At 41.3% G+C, this 15645-nt stretch overlaps 1 protein-coding gene across 1 annotated transcript in view; it reads right to left on the bottom strand.

Annotated features, from left to right (window-relative positions):
• Positions 1-15645, bottom strand: part of slc41a2b (solute carrier family 41 member 2b) — a 37800-nt gene that overhangs the window by 12613 nt on the left and 9542 nt on the right. Inside the window, exons 5-9 of the mRNA XM_072672947.1 lie at positions 15243-15387; positions 13647-13793; positions 8786-8933; positions 8483-8562; positions 1574-1705 (exon numbers count right to left, since the gene is read on the bottom strand). Coding sequence (XP_072529048.1) covers positions 1574-1705; positions 8483-8562; positions 8786-8933; positions 13647-13793; positions 15243-15387 — 652 coding nt within the window. The remainder of the gene's footprint in view (positions 1-1573; positions 1706-8482; positions 8563-8785; positions 8934-13646; positions 13794-15242; positions 15388-15645) is intronic.

Genomic DNA, 15645 nt, shown 5'->3' with positions numbered 1-15645 from the left:
TGGAGGGTCAGCCTTTCCAGCGAGTTCACAGTTGGCATTGTCTTCGCTAGCACCGGCATGAGTCATCAGTACATTTACAATTCAAGGCAGTCAGGGCACAAACACTGCCTCACAGCCAAGCAGACAGACACACACACACACACACACATACACACTGTCCTCAAACGCTGCTGTTTCACATTCAGACTGGCAGACCCATTCAGGTGAATGAAACAATAACAATAATAAACAAACAGCACCAAAGATACTTTATATGGCTGTGGAACAAGACCCATTCCAGGCCCCCAGTGTCTCAGTCTCTTAAGGCTGGATAAGCATGCATAATGGAAGACAGTGTGGTTAAGATCAATTACGATCTCCATAAATGCTGAAGCACGTCAGAGGAAGCCAAACATGTCAATCCATGTGAAATCACCAGAGACCTATTAGGTGCTTCAACGTACAACAAAATGACAAACATGTATTCCTATGTCTTCTGCTTTGGTAGTTAAATATGGCTTAAAAAACAGTTTCTTTCTAAGTCCACACATAGTATATGGACAAAAGTATTGAGACACCTGCTCATTAATAGTTTTTTCTGAATTCAAGGGTATTAAAAAAAATTTATTTATCCTGCTTTTGTTGGAGTAACTGACTCTACTGTCCAGGAAAGGTTTTCTAGCAGATTTTTTTATTTGAGCATAAAACTGGATTCACTATCCAATTCTGGATTCTTTATTAAATATGAAAACAAGTGACTTAATTATTTCTTTTTCCTAAATAACCAGCTATATAGTGTTTTAGTGCAATACAGAGAAACGCTGATATTTTATGTACTATCCCAAATTTTATGTACTCTCCCAAATGACCAGTGAACCTGCACATGTAATGATGATAAAGGTTAAATATTGTTAAATCAGAAAATAAGTTATTATACATTCTATAAGACGTATTTTGACTGATAACAGCACACAGCTGTAAAACAATATATTAACCATCTATCTGCAGGGTTTTCTTAATAATGTATTAGTTTAATTTATTTGAATGTAGTTTAGACATTAGTTTTTCTCCCAATATGATACTGCCAATTAACCCACCAGTTAGCTCTCCCTAGCACTAGCAATGCTTCCGACACTAGGAGGGTAAGGACTTAACCCATGTCTCCTCTGACACACGTGAAGACAGCAATCGGCTCTTTTCAAACTGCTGCCGATGCAGCATCACAGAGCAGTCAACGCACTGAGGGTAAAGAGGCATGGCTCGGGATTCGCGACCCCCTGGCCCTGGCAGAGCAATAGACCGCAGAGCCACTCTGAGCTACACCTGTAGTAATTCCATGTACTACAGGTGAGAGCATCTAGCTGATGCTCTTATCCAGAGATACTTACATTTGAATCATGTTATAAAGGTCGGCAAATGCAGAGTTAGGAGTCTTGCCCAAGGACTCTTCTTGGTGTACAGTGGTGTACTTGGTAAGCCTTCTCTGCCATGGTGTAACACTGTGCTGTTACCCATTACTCTACACCAGCTCCATTAACCTAATGTCATCCAACTCAAAATACCAGTGAGGTAGCTAGGTGTTGTGCAGGCTTACCTGAGCCGCAGAAGGTGCGACAAGGGTAGTAGCAACCTTTGGCCTCATCTGGCACTTCTCCTGGGGTGCTGTGAAAGTGCAGGTGTGTGGAGATCCGGCTGGACTGGATGGCCACCAGGTTGCCACCGATACCTGTGCAGAAGAGCTGTTTCTGTCAGACAGAGCAAAGCTTCTCAACAGAGACATTTCGGGCAGACAGCCCATAGTGAGCTATCGGCCCAGAGGCAGCAGGTACAAAAAACGCTCCATTTAACATCAGTATAGGTACTCCCCTCCAGGCCTTAATGTCTTCATCTTTATCCACCTCTATCTCTATCTCTCTCTCTCTCTCTCTCTTTCTTTCTTTTTTTTACAAACACACACTCAGGCACACAAACTCTCTCTCTCGCTCTCTCGCTCGCTCTCTCGCTCGCTCTCTCTTTCTGACATGGCTAAGTAGAATGGAGGGCTGTCCAGATCCGCAGTAATAAATTGTTACAGCCAGCAGCAGCCTTGAGTGATGATAAATAAGCATCCGCAGGGGGAGTGAAGGAGAGAGATATAGAGGAGGCGAGGAAAGGACAAGCTATACTGGAAGGATTTGCCACCTTCCCTCGCTGGTATGTGACGTTAAATTTGGCTTCAGCTGGGAAGCTTTGATTACAGCCGATATTACATTTCTTACAGACAGGAGATTGAAAAGTCTGAAAGTCACCAAAACATCTAAGAGGCAACTAGGGTTGCAGCAGTGAGTTACCGGGAGTTTTAACTGTATACCAAGGCGTGGAAATTGATGGTTATCAGATAGTGTACGTTTGCTTATTGCTGGTATCAAACATTAAAAAAATGGGAGAGAGAAGCTGCACTGATGTTGGCCATCTCCATCCCCTGAAAGAACCTGAAATTGGCGCAAAGGGTTTAAAATAAGGGCACAAGTGGCAGCATACACCTTTCATCCACACATCAGCCATCCACGTGTGCCCAGTTTAGAACTTTAATCCATCATGAAAAAGCATGTGAGCGTGTAAACGTCATTCTCTAAAATTGGCAACATCTGTGTTACGTGTTTCCTCTGCAACCTCTGACTTCCGATTACACGCATGCTGACCAAGTTCTGACCCTATAAAGAAACACACACTCAAGCTTTTCCTGGCTTCAGTGTCTGAAATAAATGAGTGCGTGTGAGTTACAGGTACAGACAGGATCAAGAACACCTAGCGTTAGACAATTATTTTGATAGTCATTTTTAGAGCACTTGACAAAACATTCCTCACTTTTTTTAAGAACAACTCATTGGTTGGATACAAAATACTTTAGAAGCCCTTGAACTAAAACAGTAAAATCCTGTTTTTACATTAAAGAATGAACAATAACTATCTAACAATCTCAGTAAAATAGTATCACCACAGTGCTGCACTTTGTTCTCTTCCATTTATGTTGGCAATTTCAGCACCAGCATCTCAGACTAAAACAAATGCTTCATCTTCAGCCACACCTCCCTTCTGTTCCTGTTCTCAGCACGGTGTTGCAGCCCAGAGAATGCGGCTGCTAAACACATACAAGCACATTGGAGAGGTTAGATAAGGAGGCACCGATTTCCCCTACAGTCTGTGCAATCATCTACAGTACATTAACATTTACATTTACGGCATTTAGCTGACGCTCTTTTCCAGAGCGACTTACAAAGTAACTCGTATTACAGAGGTGGACCAATGTAGTGTTAGGAGACTTGCCCAAGGACTCTTATTGGTGCAGCTCAGCATGGTCACCCAGACCAGGAATCAAACCCCAGTCTCCCACATGGTGTGGTAGCTCACTGGCCAGTAGTGGTGTTACCTGTTGCGCCACACCAACCACACAGTAGTAGAGAACGCTGGCGTCTCTCTATAACTGCTGCAGCTAACCTGCTTCCACCCTTCTCAGGCCGGTTGCTGTGTCCTTTAGCATTGAGGCTCCAATCCTGCTGAGCTCGACTGTTAGCACTGCGGCTCCAACCTTGCTGAGCCCGGCTGTTAGCACCGCTACTAACCCGCTCCAGCCCTGCTGCGGCTGTCTTTTAGCTCCAATCCTGCTGAGCCAGGCTGTTAGCACTGCGGCTCCAACCTTGCTGATCCCGGCTGCTGTGCCTGTTAGCATCGCGGCTCTCCTGCTCCAACTCAGCAAATCCTGGTTGGTAGCAGGTGTAGCACTTGCGGCTATTCTGCTGCAAACTTTCGAACAGTGTATTAAATCAACATGTTAGGGGACTCTAACTTTGAACTTATTTATAGGCTGTATTTTTTTTTTCTTGCATGCACAAAGCTGTGTGGGAAGTCACTGTCTTGTCTCTTATGGAGGGCCTAGGCTTAACATGCATGCACAGAATCAGAATGACTGTAAACACAAAGAGTAGAGAACAACACATGCATTACACATACCACTACATCTTAACACTGTTTGCTGCAATATTGAGGTTTATAGCATTACATAGATTCTACTCCTTTTTACCTCCGCATTTCTTTTGTTCAAAACGGAAGATGTGTAGCCTTTTTATTACTATTATTATTAGTATTTATTATTTCTAAAAGGGTAGGCTTTTATTTTATACACACTTCTGTTAAAATTCTTTCAAGTTTGATGCATTTGTTCAACCATTTGTTCACTCCTTTAACGGTCATTGTAACCATAAATAATTCCAAAATACATTCAACCTTTAAAACCATAATATTTTTTGAGATGGTTATCATAGTGTGAAAATAGAGGGGACACAAAGATGAAGAAGTCAAATCTGACTTCTTTTAGGTTTTGCAAATGCTTTTGGACAAACACAACGGGTAATAACAAGAGCTCATGCATCAGTACTAGGAATAACACTTCACAAGATAATGGAGCGGGCAAAAAAACCCAAAACAAAAAAAACTAAGACTTCAATCGAGTCACTCAACGAGGAAAGACAAGGTAAAAAGGCTAGGTCTGGCAAAGTGCTTTAAGTTAAAGAGAAAGTGTGAAGGAAAAAACAAGCATGGTTAATGGGGTTTAAATTACATAAATGTCCCTGGGAACAGCAGTAAAAAACAAAAAAACAACAACAAAAAAAAAAAAAAACGCTTATACTTTAGAATCGTGGAAGGACGTTTTCATTTCATGGTAGGAGTCGTTGCATCAAATCCTTTAAATTACAATTACAGTATAATAGTAATTTAGCACTTGCTGATGGCACATTTATGTGGATGCTGGCTTTCCAATTTAGCTCAGACCCACAAAACCTACTTCACAGAAGTTGAAACCCTATTTTCACATAAACATTAACGTTTAGCCCCTTAGGGAGGATAAACTGGGAGACAGCAAACAGAGATCTTTTACCGCCCTGCAAGACTCCCACAGTCGACTCTAAATGGGCTGTGCTAATGGTTTATCCAGGAGTATAGAGCGATAAATTAACTACAATGCAGTGCTTCGCTCATTGAAAGTGAGGGTGTATACACAACCTTTAACAGGTAATGTTACTTACATAATGCCAATAAAAACACAACAGTGCGTATCTGGAGGTGTGTGTTTTTTTTATTATTTTTATAAAGCCCCTTTCCTAGAGCTGGGAAGTCTAATTAATCCAATACACATCTTCTTCTCCTTGTCCGCCAACAGTGTTTAACCTCATTCCATGCCAGAACAGACAATGTGATTACTCAACACAAACACACACACACACACACACATACACTCATTTGTGTGACACCTTCTGATCATGGCAGCACCTCAGTGGGGGGGGGGCTACAATCTGGGTCACCGCACAGATGAGAGTCTGTCTGTGTGACAGAGCCGTGTTGTGGGAGGGAGGGTTCATAAGTGTGTCTGGAGCAGGAGTGTGTGCACGTGAGCATGCAGGTGGAAGCAGCAGGAGACGGATGTTCAGGATTAGTGCTGTGCTGTACTGATTAAATTCCATATCTTGTATTTTCAATTAACACTTTCAAATCAAATCAATTTCAAAACATTTTTTTTACATTTAATTTGCATCACAAATCAATAAACCAACATATCTGGTACTCCGCAGTAATATCAGAATATTATGATCACCTAAACTATAGTGGGAATAACACCTCTTGGCTTGGTGAAGGTAGGGGTTCATTATAGAGGTTCACAGATGAGCCTAGTGGCACCATGCCTATTACCAGGCTGTGGTGCAGTGGAATGGTGAATCGTGCTCCATCCAGGACTTTTGGAATGAGCTGGGAAGTTGGGGGTGAGGTGGGGTGGTGCTCATCCAACATCCTGACCGCACTTACACTGTTGTAGCTGAATGCAATCAAATCCTCACAGCAATGCTTCGAATTGGGTGGGCCATTTATATGGATACACCTAAATAAAATGGGAATGCTTGGTGATATTAACTTCCTGTTGAAAGACTTGCCTGGAGAGCTGAGACCTTTACTCCAACAAGAGCAGAGAACTGGTTACTGCTGTCTCTTCCCTTCATCCTTCCTTGCCATAATTAACCCAAACTCCACTTTCTGAGACATTCACCTAACCATCCTCAGACACACCCACGCATACACACCCACACACACCCTATGCCCACACACACACACAACTCTGTTTAGTGTGTCCAATACAGGCACAGGCAAAGATCAAGCTGGTTAAATGTCTCTCATTAGTGTGTTTTAATTAGGGCCTGATCGCTTACAGTGCTGGCAGCGGGCCCCGTTACTGTAAGAGACAAGTCGTTGTGGTTACGCTGTGATTAATGTCTGCGTACCGCAGCCAAAAATGGACTCATTACCATCATGCTTTAGCGGAGTCTTTTCCAATCCTTCACCACTATCTCACAATTGCAAATTTCAGTTAAAGTCAAGAAAGTGACCCTCCTGTGAGCTTGTATTAAAAAAAAAAAAAAGTGTAACGATCTAATTTACATACAAGTCTCCAGAAAGGAGAACTTTATAGGACAAAAAAACCTTCAAGTCCTTCAACCCTGTATGCAAGTCTACACTTCAGTTCTTCACCCTCAGAACTGCATTACTCTCATGAACCCTATAATAGAACCCTGTGGGACTCCGCTACACTGTAATAATACACAGTAGTCTCTACATTTATAACAGGACTAATTACAGGATAATAAATATAGGGTTTAAAAGGTTAATGTACATTAATGTAACAAGCTATCCTCTCCCAAACACTTTTTTTATATCCTGATGATGCTTAATAATACATCAGAAATCATCAGTGTCATATACAAGACACACAACTATTTACTGGACCACACAAGAGCAATGTATTGGCAAAAACCTTGCAATACGTTGAATATCTTGATACAGGGTTTATGATTCAATATATTATGACATACTGCGATACTGTAAAAAATGCATGGTGATTTTTTTTTAAAACCACCATGGTATAAAAAAAAAATACCTCCATATGCATAAAATCTGAGTAAAAGGGCAACCTCCTATTGCTCCCTGGGAGCTGAGGTGGCTGGCCACCATTCCGGGTATGCGTATTCACTGCCCTTCTTCACTTGTGTATGCGTGTGTTCATATATTTACTGCCATGGATGGGTTAAAAGCAGCAAGCTTTCTGAATTACTCTGTACTACTGTGCAATGGCGAATAAGTGTATTTCCTTCCTTTCCTTTCCTTACAGTTCACTAAATTTCAATACACTGCCTGTGTTGCATCACATTAGGTGTTTCTATGTCTATGCATGTAGGTAAATAGAGGTCTGCACAAGCATGAAAGTGAAGCCTAGGCTTTTTAAACAAAAACAAACAAACAAAAAAAACAACAACAAAAAAAGGAAAGCGAAACCTAAGCTTTAGCCATACCTGGGAGCTTCTAGTCTCCCCCGATCAGCTGCAACTGCTACTGCTTAACTTGAAACTTAAAACCTACTACTCAATTTGTAACCCAAACCCGCTGCAGGAGAAAGCGAAAGATAAAGGACAGAGAAACTGAGAGAGAGAATCTATAGTCTATATCTGAAAACCCCACCCAGAAACTCAAGGTTTTAGCAGACCTGTTGTTGCAGAAATCTAATGTCAAAGGACTTCTTCCATGGGTTGCGGCACTCCTTTAAGGGACTTCATCAGTTCAAATGAGAGGTAGGAAGATCATACGAGTTGCTCTGACTTACTATTATACGACTCTGTCAGCAAGTAACGTTCTGGATGTAGACCTAAATATAATAAGTCCGATAAATGGTGTATGTAGGTTAACATTATGCATCTATAAAGTTCAACAACCTTCGCAACAAAGAACCGTTGTTTGTCCAAGACAATTAATTCTACTATTTTATATTTATACTCTTTGCCTCTACTGTGTAACATTTGTCTTGTTGCGTGGCCACAGATTGTGCTGGTGGGCTCACAGAGCCCTTTCTTTCTTTTTCTGCCGTTTTACTGTTTTATTGTCATGTGTATTGAGCAGGATGACACTGGGGAATCAATGTGGAGAAGTGTTTGAGCTTTTTTTTTTTAGTTTTTCTTGATTCTTGACATGAACAGTGACTACAAAGTGCCCGTTGAATGCTCTTCATAAAATGTCAAATAGTTTCATTATGTTTTTCCCCCTGCTGGAGAAGACCATTTTTAAATCACTTTTTTCACTCTTGTTTTCATGTAAAAATGATAGATTTAAACTAAATTTGTTTCATTTAACTTAAATGTTAAATAACCCTGTTTCTCGTTTGTGGCTGAAATATTTCAGTGGCTGTATTTCGGTGCAACCCTCTTTTTAATGCAATTTAAGTGTTAAAATGTCCTTTTTGTTCCTTCTGTTTGATTAAAAGACAAACAGAAGGCAAGCAAAGGTGAGTTTTACCATCATCACCTGAACAGATGGCTTATGAATCTCTAGGGGCAGATAAAAATGTTTGAATTAAAAAGTTAAAACCTGATGTATTCACAAATCCTGACACTTACAGCATTAAATTGTGTTAAAGATGAACTGCTCTTACCGTTTATGACCGGGGTGTAGACCACAATCCCAGCCAGGTTGGGGTCAGACACTGTTTTGTCCAGGATGAGACCTCCAATACTGACAGGGAAAACAAAACAAAACTAACCAGGCAGAATCTATTTATGAGCTGCTGTGTTTATGAGTGGGGATGCCTATGCCACGTCAAGGGCATTACACATTAGTGTGTGTGTGTTTTGTATATTTACAGGGCAAAAATGTCCTGAGCTTGAGGACAAATTTAAGAAAAAAATTTTCCATGTCTTTGCCTAGATTTCATTATAAGGGTAAAGAAGAGCGAGACCTGCTGATGAGCATGGCTGTGATGACAGGCTCCCAGCCGGAGTAGAGCAGTTGTCGGCTGGCTGGGTGTTTAGAGGAGATGACCATCCAGACGGGGGTCAGACACATGAAGAAGGCACACACCAGAGACGACACGTATGGGTGAGAGTCTGTAAAAAGACAAAAAGACGGTGGAGAGGAGGGGGGGGGGGGTGTAGGGTGGTGCAGAGTTAATTGTATCAGCAGCCTACTTTCTCACAGACACAAAGCATAATCATATTTCAGCTTGCTTTGGGCTGAAAGCTCACCTTACAAAAGCATTTTGATTAAAAAGGACTTATACACGCTTCCAACAGGGTTGTAAGACAGTTTACATTAATTGCACAGGGAAAAGCTGATGATCTTAAAATTTCCACTTCCAAATCTAATCTCCTAATGCCCCCTAACCACCACTAAAAGAGCTTTTCTACACGTCTTAACCGCCGCTCTGCAGAGCCGCACTTTACCCAAGCCCCAGTCTCTAAATCCCTAATAGGGAGAGGCTGAGAGCGCGTGACTATATTTAGTGCGAGTGGGCTCGACTGGGCCAAGGTCCGGGTTCATTATGGCAAGAGCGGCTGCTTGCCGGCTGGCCTAAGCGCTTGGGTTTTGGCACGCAGCAGCCGGGGCTGTTCGCCTCACTTCACCTCTATAACCACCGCAAAGAAAGCAAAGGAGGAAAGTTTAAAAAAATAACACAGGGACTATGTTGAGGTAGTCTTATCAGTGTGTGGCATCAGGGTGGTTTAACATAGAAGAAACCAAGCACCAGTCCATTCTAGAAAGCCTTTGTATGTGTGTGTGTGTGTGTGTGGTGGTTTGCAAAGGCCTTTGTCCTCTTTCTTATTGTGCATTTTTATTGAAAATGTATTTGATCTTAACAGACAGTGGAACCTTTTTTGGTACTATACAGAAGCATTTTATCAAACATTTTGTAAAAGAACCAACTCATTATTAAGTACTTTTAAGGACTAACTAATTCTTTTTTTACAATTGTTTATAGAACCACCAATCGGAACAACATTTAACCAGGCAATGAATCCTTTAAGCATCCTAATGACTCTTCGAGTTGTCATATTACAGAACACTTGAACTGGTTAAGGGGGCTAGGGGATAAACACAGCAAGGGGGTGCACACAGCAATGCACACCTCTACAGGTGAATGTGGTAGGTTTACAATTGCTGACAGAAGCCTATCTTTAACTAGAAAGGACCACCATAGAAGCACTAGTAGATCATAGTGGACCATTCTCCGCACAGCCGTGATGAAGTCATGTTAGAGTGAGTCGGGCTGGCACGAGTATCAGGGATGAAAGTGTCAGGGTTTCAGGGTTGAGAATAGCGCACAAACCAAAAACATCCTCCCGACAGTGGCCCTGTGGTCAGAAACCTACTGCTAGACGATGACTAATTGTGCATGGAAAAAAGGAACTACAGCCTTTAATAAGGGTGGGCAGGAAGTCTACACACAACATTAAAAAACCCACAGCAACACTGTTGTTCCTGGTATACTCGTGCCAGTGCAACACACACTACTGACATGCAGCCACCTTGGTATCACTGTTGAACTAAGGATGGTCCCCTACCCATCCATTTGGCATGAGGGCAGCCATGGCTTACATGTTATAGAAGCAGGACTGGGACTGAAAAGTTGCCGGTTCAATTCGTAGATCAGTAGGAAGTGTGGGGGGTGAAAGGAGTGAAGGATACTGTGATTGTCAATTGGCTACTGGTTAGCAGTGGTCCTTTTGGAGGTCCTTTTTTCATTTATTACATAAAGTACACTACATGTCCAAATGTCTGTGGACACCTGGATTGGGACTCTCTGGAGCAGATAAACATGAGCCTATTGGCACCATGCCTAATGCCAGGCGTTGGCAAGATGGGGTATAAAGCCCCCCAGGGCTGAGCTGTGGAACAGTGTTCCCTGTAATGACGGTGCTTCATCCCATACTTTTGGCATGGGTTGGTGAGGGGATCATCCAACATCCTGACCTCACTCTGACACTCTTGTCTCTGAATGCAATCAGATCCTCATAGTAATGCTTCAAAACCTAGTAGAAAGTCTTCCCTAGACAGTAGAGACAGTTACTCAAACAAAAGCAGGACAAACTCTTTTTTTTATTTTTATAAATACTCTTGATTTCAGAAGAAACAATAAACGAGCAGGTGTCCCAATACTTTTGTCCATATAGTATACATGCATAAATGGATATTTTATGTAAATTACCAGCTATGTTTCCCTTACAGCCACTAGCTCAAACATACACAAAGGCAAAAGACTCCTTCCTCAGCGTTTCTGAGGACAGCAGTAGGGACCATTTTAAAAACTTTTTCCAAATATGATAATCTGCAATAAACCACACCAGCACTAGCTTTCATTAAAACATCTGATTTTGGCTACCAAGCAGGCATGGCCAAGACCAACTCCCCTGACATGCAAGTTGTTTCTATAAAAAGCAATAAGGGTCGAGAAGCCGAATCTGTTTCAATGGCAATATTACAGGAATGCGGTGCAGAATTACTTCAGGGACCATTATAAACAGAAAAAAAAAAACATGAACTTCCTGTCCCCTGACCAGCAAACGGGCAACAACGTCCAAAGCTCCATTTTTAGCCCTATTAAATATGTCATTATATGACAAAGACCATAGAGCGTTTGAACATTTGACTAATTTGGACTTGAGACTTAGCGAGAAAGAGAGGGTGTGTGTGTATAAGTCTGAATCAGTCATTCATCTGTGACCGTAGTCTGAGAATGCTGACAGCGAGAGATGGGGATGCCATGAACCCCGCTACAGAAGTGCCATTGTGCGGCCTTCTCCCCAGCCAGCCAGGCTCGGCTCATTAGTGGCGCGCTCCTGCCCGTAAAACATGTCAGCTCCTCAGCTCCACACGCCATTAACTTACGCACCATATATATCTCCTCACACCTGCGGCCGAACGCTCACGCTTGTTTATCTGTGTGCACATGTGCAAGTTGGAACTTTTCCACAGGTTAGCCATGAGCTAACAGTCTATTAAGTCAGATAAACTCAGTGAGGTCATTTAACACAGGCTGTGTTTGTGTTTTAATATTTGAATTCTGTGTTATGTTTAGTCACATTCTAACTTTAAAGCCTTTCAACACGGGAAGAGATGTAGCCTACTGTCCATCTCAGCAGGCTGGAAAAGGACGAACCGTTTGGCATTCATGTGACTCTAGCACCCCCTTCTGGCTCATATGAATAAGGACATGAAAATTACATTCTCTGAAAGAGGAGCTAAGACAAAAAAAAGGAAGGCTAGGAAGACTGTGGAATCAGTGCAAAATATATTTGCTCACTTGGTCATGACTTGTTGTACAGCTACAGACTTGCCACTAGGTTTAAAGTCAACCTGAAGTAACAAATGACATTATACATAATGTGGCCAAATATTTGAAACGGTAAATGTAAACAATGTACAATTTCTCATAGATCACTTAAAAACATACCCTTCTCTCCCACATGATCTTCCAAAACATAGTATTTTGTTCTTGCAGTCTCAAAAAGTGGTCTCCAGCTCTCCTTTTGGAGATCTACCTTCCTGCATCTTTGAACTCCAATCCAGATGTAACACTACATTCAGCCAATCAGGGACTTCTGAAACTTCTGAAACTAAACTGTGTGCCCAAATGTTTGTGGACACCCCTTCTAATAAATGCATTTGGCTACTTTAAGCTGTACCCACTGCTGACACAATCTAGCAGATACACACGAACCTAGTGGCACCATGCCTAATGCCAGGCTTGGGCTAAAGGGGTTTAATGCCCCCCAGCATTGAGCTGTAAAACAGGGGAACTGTGTTCTCTGGAATGATTGTGGTGCTCCATCCAATACTTCTGGGATGGGTTATGGAGTAGGGGGATGAGGTGGGGTGGTGATCATCCAACATCCTGACCTCACAGAAACACTCCAAAATCTAGCAGAAAGCCTTCCCCGGAAAGGGAACTCAAACACACGCAGGATGAACTCTTTTTAACACCCTTGATTTCAGGAGAAATAATGAATGAGCAGGTGTCCCAATACTTCTGAACTAATGTGTCACTTAACATTTTAGTACATACTGTGGAATATAGGTATTTTTGCTGCGTGTAAAACAGTGGTCTCTAACCCTCCTTTTAGAGAGTTTAACTGCAACCAAAATCCAACACCTCATTCAGCCAATCAATGACTTCTGAAGGCAGTAATTAGTAGCATCAGGTGGTGTGGATTAGGGTTGGATCGGTCCAACGTCTGCAGGAAATGAGCTCTCCAGGAGCAGGGTTGGAGACCACCGCTCCAAGGCCCGGTCCAAACATATCCAGAGGAGGTTTGTCTGTATTTTTAGACTCCCATCCACAAGAAAACATAGCTTTTGAAATAAATATAAATATATATAACGCTATTGAAATTTAAAATCTATAATTTAATGACTTGCATAGTACATGACATAGGGAGTAGTATGCAATTTGGGATTTAACCTGTGTTGTCTTTCTTTTTTGGGCTAGCAAGCTCATGCAAGCATTTTCATCTCTGTATGGCTGGAAATGTTTTCAAAAATGGAGAGAGGGAAATCTCAGCTTTTAGAAATAACCAGATACTTGTGAACAGAGCTAAAAACATCTGTTTTTTGGTTTTGTCACCAGGCACCAGTAGATGGAGAACATTAAAATGAACCAATGATATAATGTGTCATTTTCCCCCCACAACCCCACTTGATAGCTCAGAAACCCTCCCTAATACTGCATTTCCCTCAGAAAAACGATATACCTATATAGATATAGATGCTCATGTTTGAGCCTAGACAAGATTTTACTTACTATTCCTATTACTTTCTCTTACCCAGGCAGTTGTAAAGGCCTTGACTGATCCAGGCCAAGATGGCCAGAGTGATGAGGTCCCCGAAGCTGGCAGCAATGGGTGTGGCTACATTATCAGGGTTGATGCCGGTCTTCTTCGAACCCACAATGACACCCACCATAATGATACCTTTGAGAAACAGAAAGCCTCTTATTGCACATTATTCTCCTACAACAGTCGTATAACCACCTGGTCACACAATACTCTACTAGTGCTTTTCTTTCATTTCCTCATCAGCAACATAGCTGTTAGAACAATATGGCTCTTCTGGTTTAAAGGAACAGTTCAAACAGTACTGGAAATGTTTGTAGAGGCCAGTTATCTTTATGTAGATGCTAGGAGTTTCCCAGTTGTAGGGGATAGAAGGGCAAAAACACTATTTTTTTTTATACATTTTTTTTTTTAGATTAATAGATAAAGATTAATAGTTTAAAAGCAACCTACACATCTCCGCTACACAACATTTTGTGTTTTTGTAAACAATTCAATCAAATTAAGTAAAGTGAAGTTAACTGTAAAAGACTGACGGACTGTCACAAGTGTATTAATTTATTAATTGTCAAAATTCTTCAAATTAAAGAAACAGTATGTAACATTTCCACCCTCAATCAGGTTGATGTTCCACTGACCTGTAATAAGTAGAACAGTACCACTACCGTTGCTGTTCTGTATTCGGTTTGCTAGAAACTGCACTATGCAACTTTGAGGAAGCAGGAAGGACTACACTACACAGCAAAAAGTAATATTTGAGTAAATTCTGTAATATTACTCTATCGCCTCAGTCCACATGATTCTTTCACTTCAGATGCAGGTTTTAAATCTCTCGGCTTGTAAAATGCACGTACTGTATAAAGTGTATCCTTCAGTAGTGGCTAAAAGCACAACTTCCTGACGTTCCTGAAATTCCAATTCTTGCATACTGCTGCTTTAACACGATTATTTCAGGAAAATGATGTGTTGTTCATGCCAAAGTTATGCAGTGTAAATAGACAAACACACATGGTCAATTAATTTCTGACCACAGAGAAGAGCAGAAAATAGCATCAGGATAAAATTGAAACGCATTTTATTTAAATTATATTAGAATACTAGTTATAACAAAATTACTTTCTGTACTTTAGGAGGCTAAAATTAGCCCCACTATAAAAACTGGGTTTGACTTTCCTAAATGCTTACAACAGTGCTATAACATTCTAGGCACAGTGTAAATTTACATATACACAACTTGCCTAGAGTGGCAAGTTATCCTCCCTGTTACAAGTCTGCGTACCACCAAAATGATTTTGAAGCTGTTATTGTATGGGAAAACTGCTACATGCTACTTTAAGAAGAAAAAAGTTCCTTTTATGGTCTTCAGAGTGAGAAATATCTGTTCAATTGCAGTGAAAATTTGTAGATATACCTCATACTTGAACCTATTTGACAGACATAAAAAAAAGATTACATTTTGCCCTGCATTAAGTTGTGTCTTGTGTCTTTGAAGCAACAGTGGTGCAATATCACTGTAACGAATTGTGATCATTTAGAGTTGATAGGTGGGTGAGTAATTGATTGTGGGGGCTCCCAGTGGAGATGTACCTTGCAGCAGAGAAGCGATGAAGGCTGTGGCCACGCTGCTGGAGCAGAGCAGCACGGCATGACTCATCTGGAACTTTCCTTCAGGGATCCAACCCAAGACCACAGCCGCCACTGCTGCCAGAAATCCCACTACTGTAGCTTGCACCTGAACACAAAGAGAAGCAGGCATGATAAAAACAGAATCACAGAGCATTTAACAGAAGCATTTCCGTCTTTATTCTCGCACATTTTGCTATCGTCTTTCACATGGTAATGAATACAATCATATAATAGGGTAATTCATAATGATGAAACCTTGCTGGTCCGATCTTTGATTGTTGCCTTTGTAAATACTCACTCAATCTATATATGCTAGACTGCTATTGGCATACCAGATCACTGTTTCACTGTACATTTAATAAGT

This window comes from Salminus brasiliensis, chromosome 2 (genome assembly GCF_030463535.1).
Source record: "Salminus brasiliensis chromosome 2, fSalBra1.hap2, whole genome shotgun sequence".
NCBI lineage: Eukaryota > Metazoa > Chordata > Actinopteri > Characiformes > Bryconidae > Salminus > Salminus brasiliensis.
This window is presented reverse-complemented; position numbering and strand designations above follow the sequence as displayed.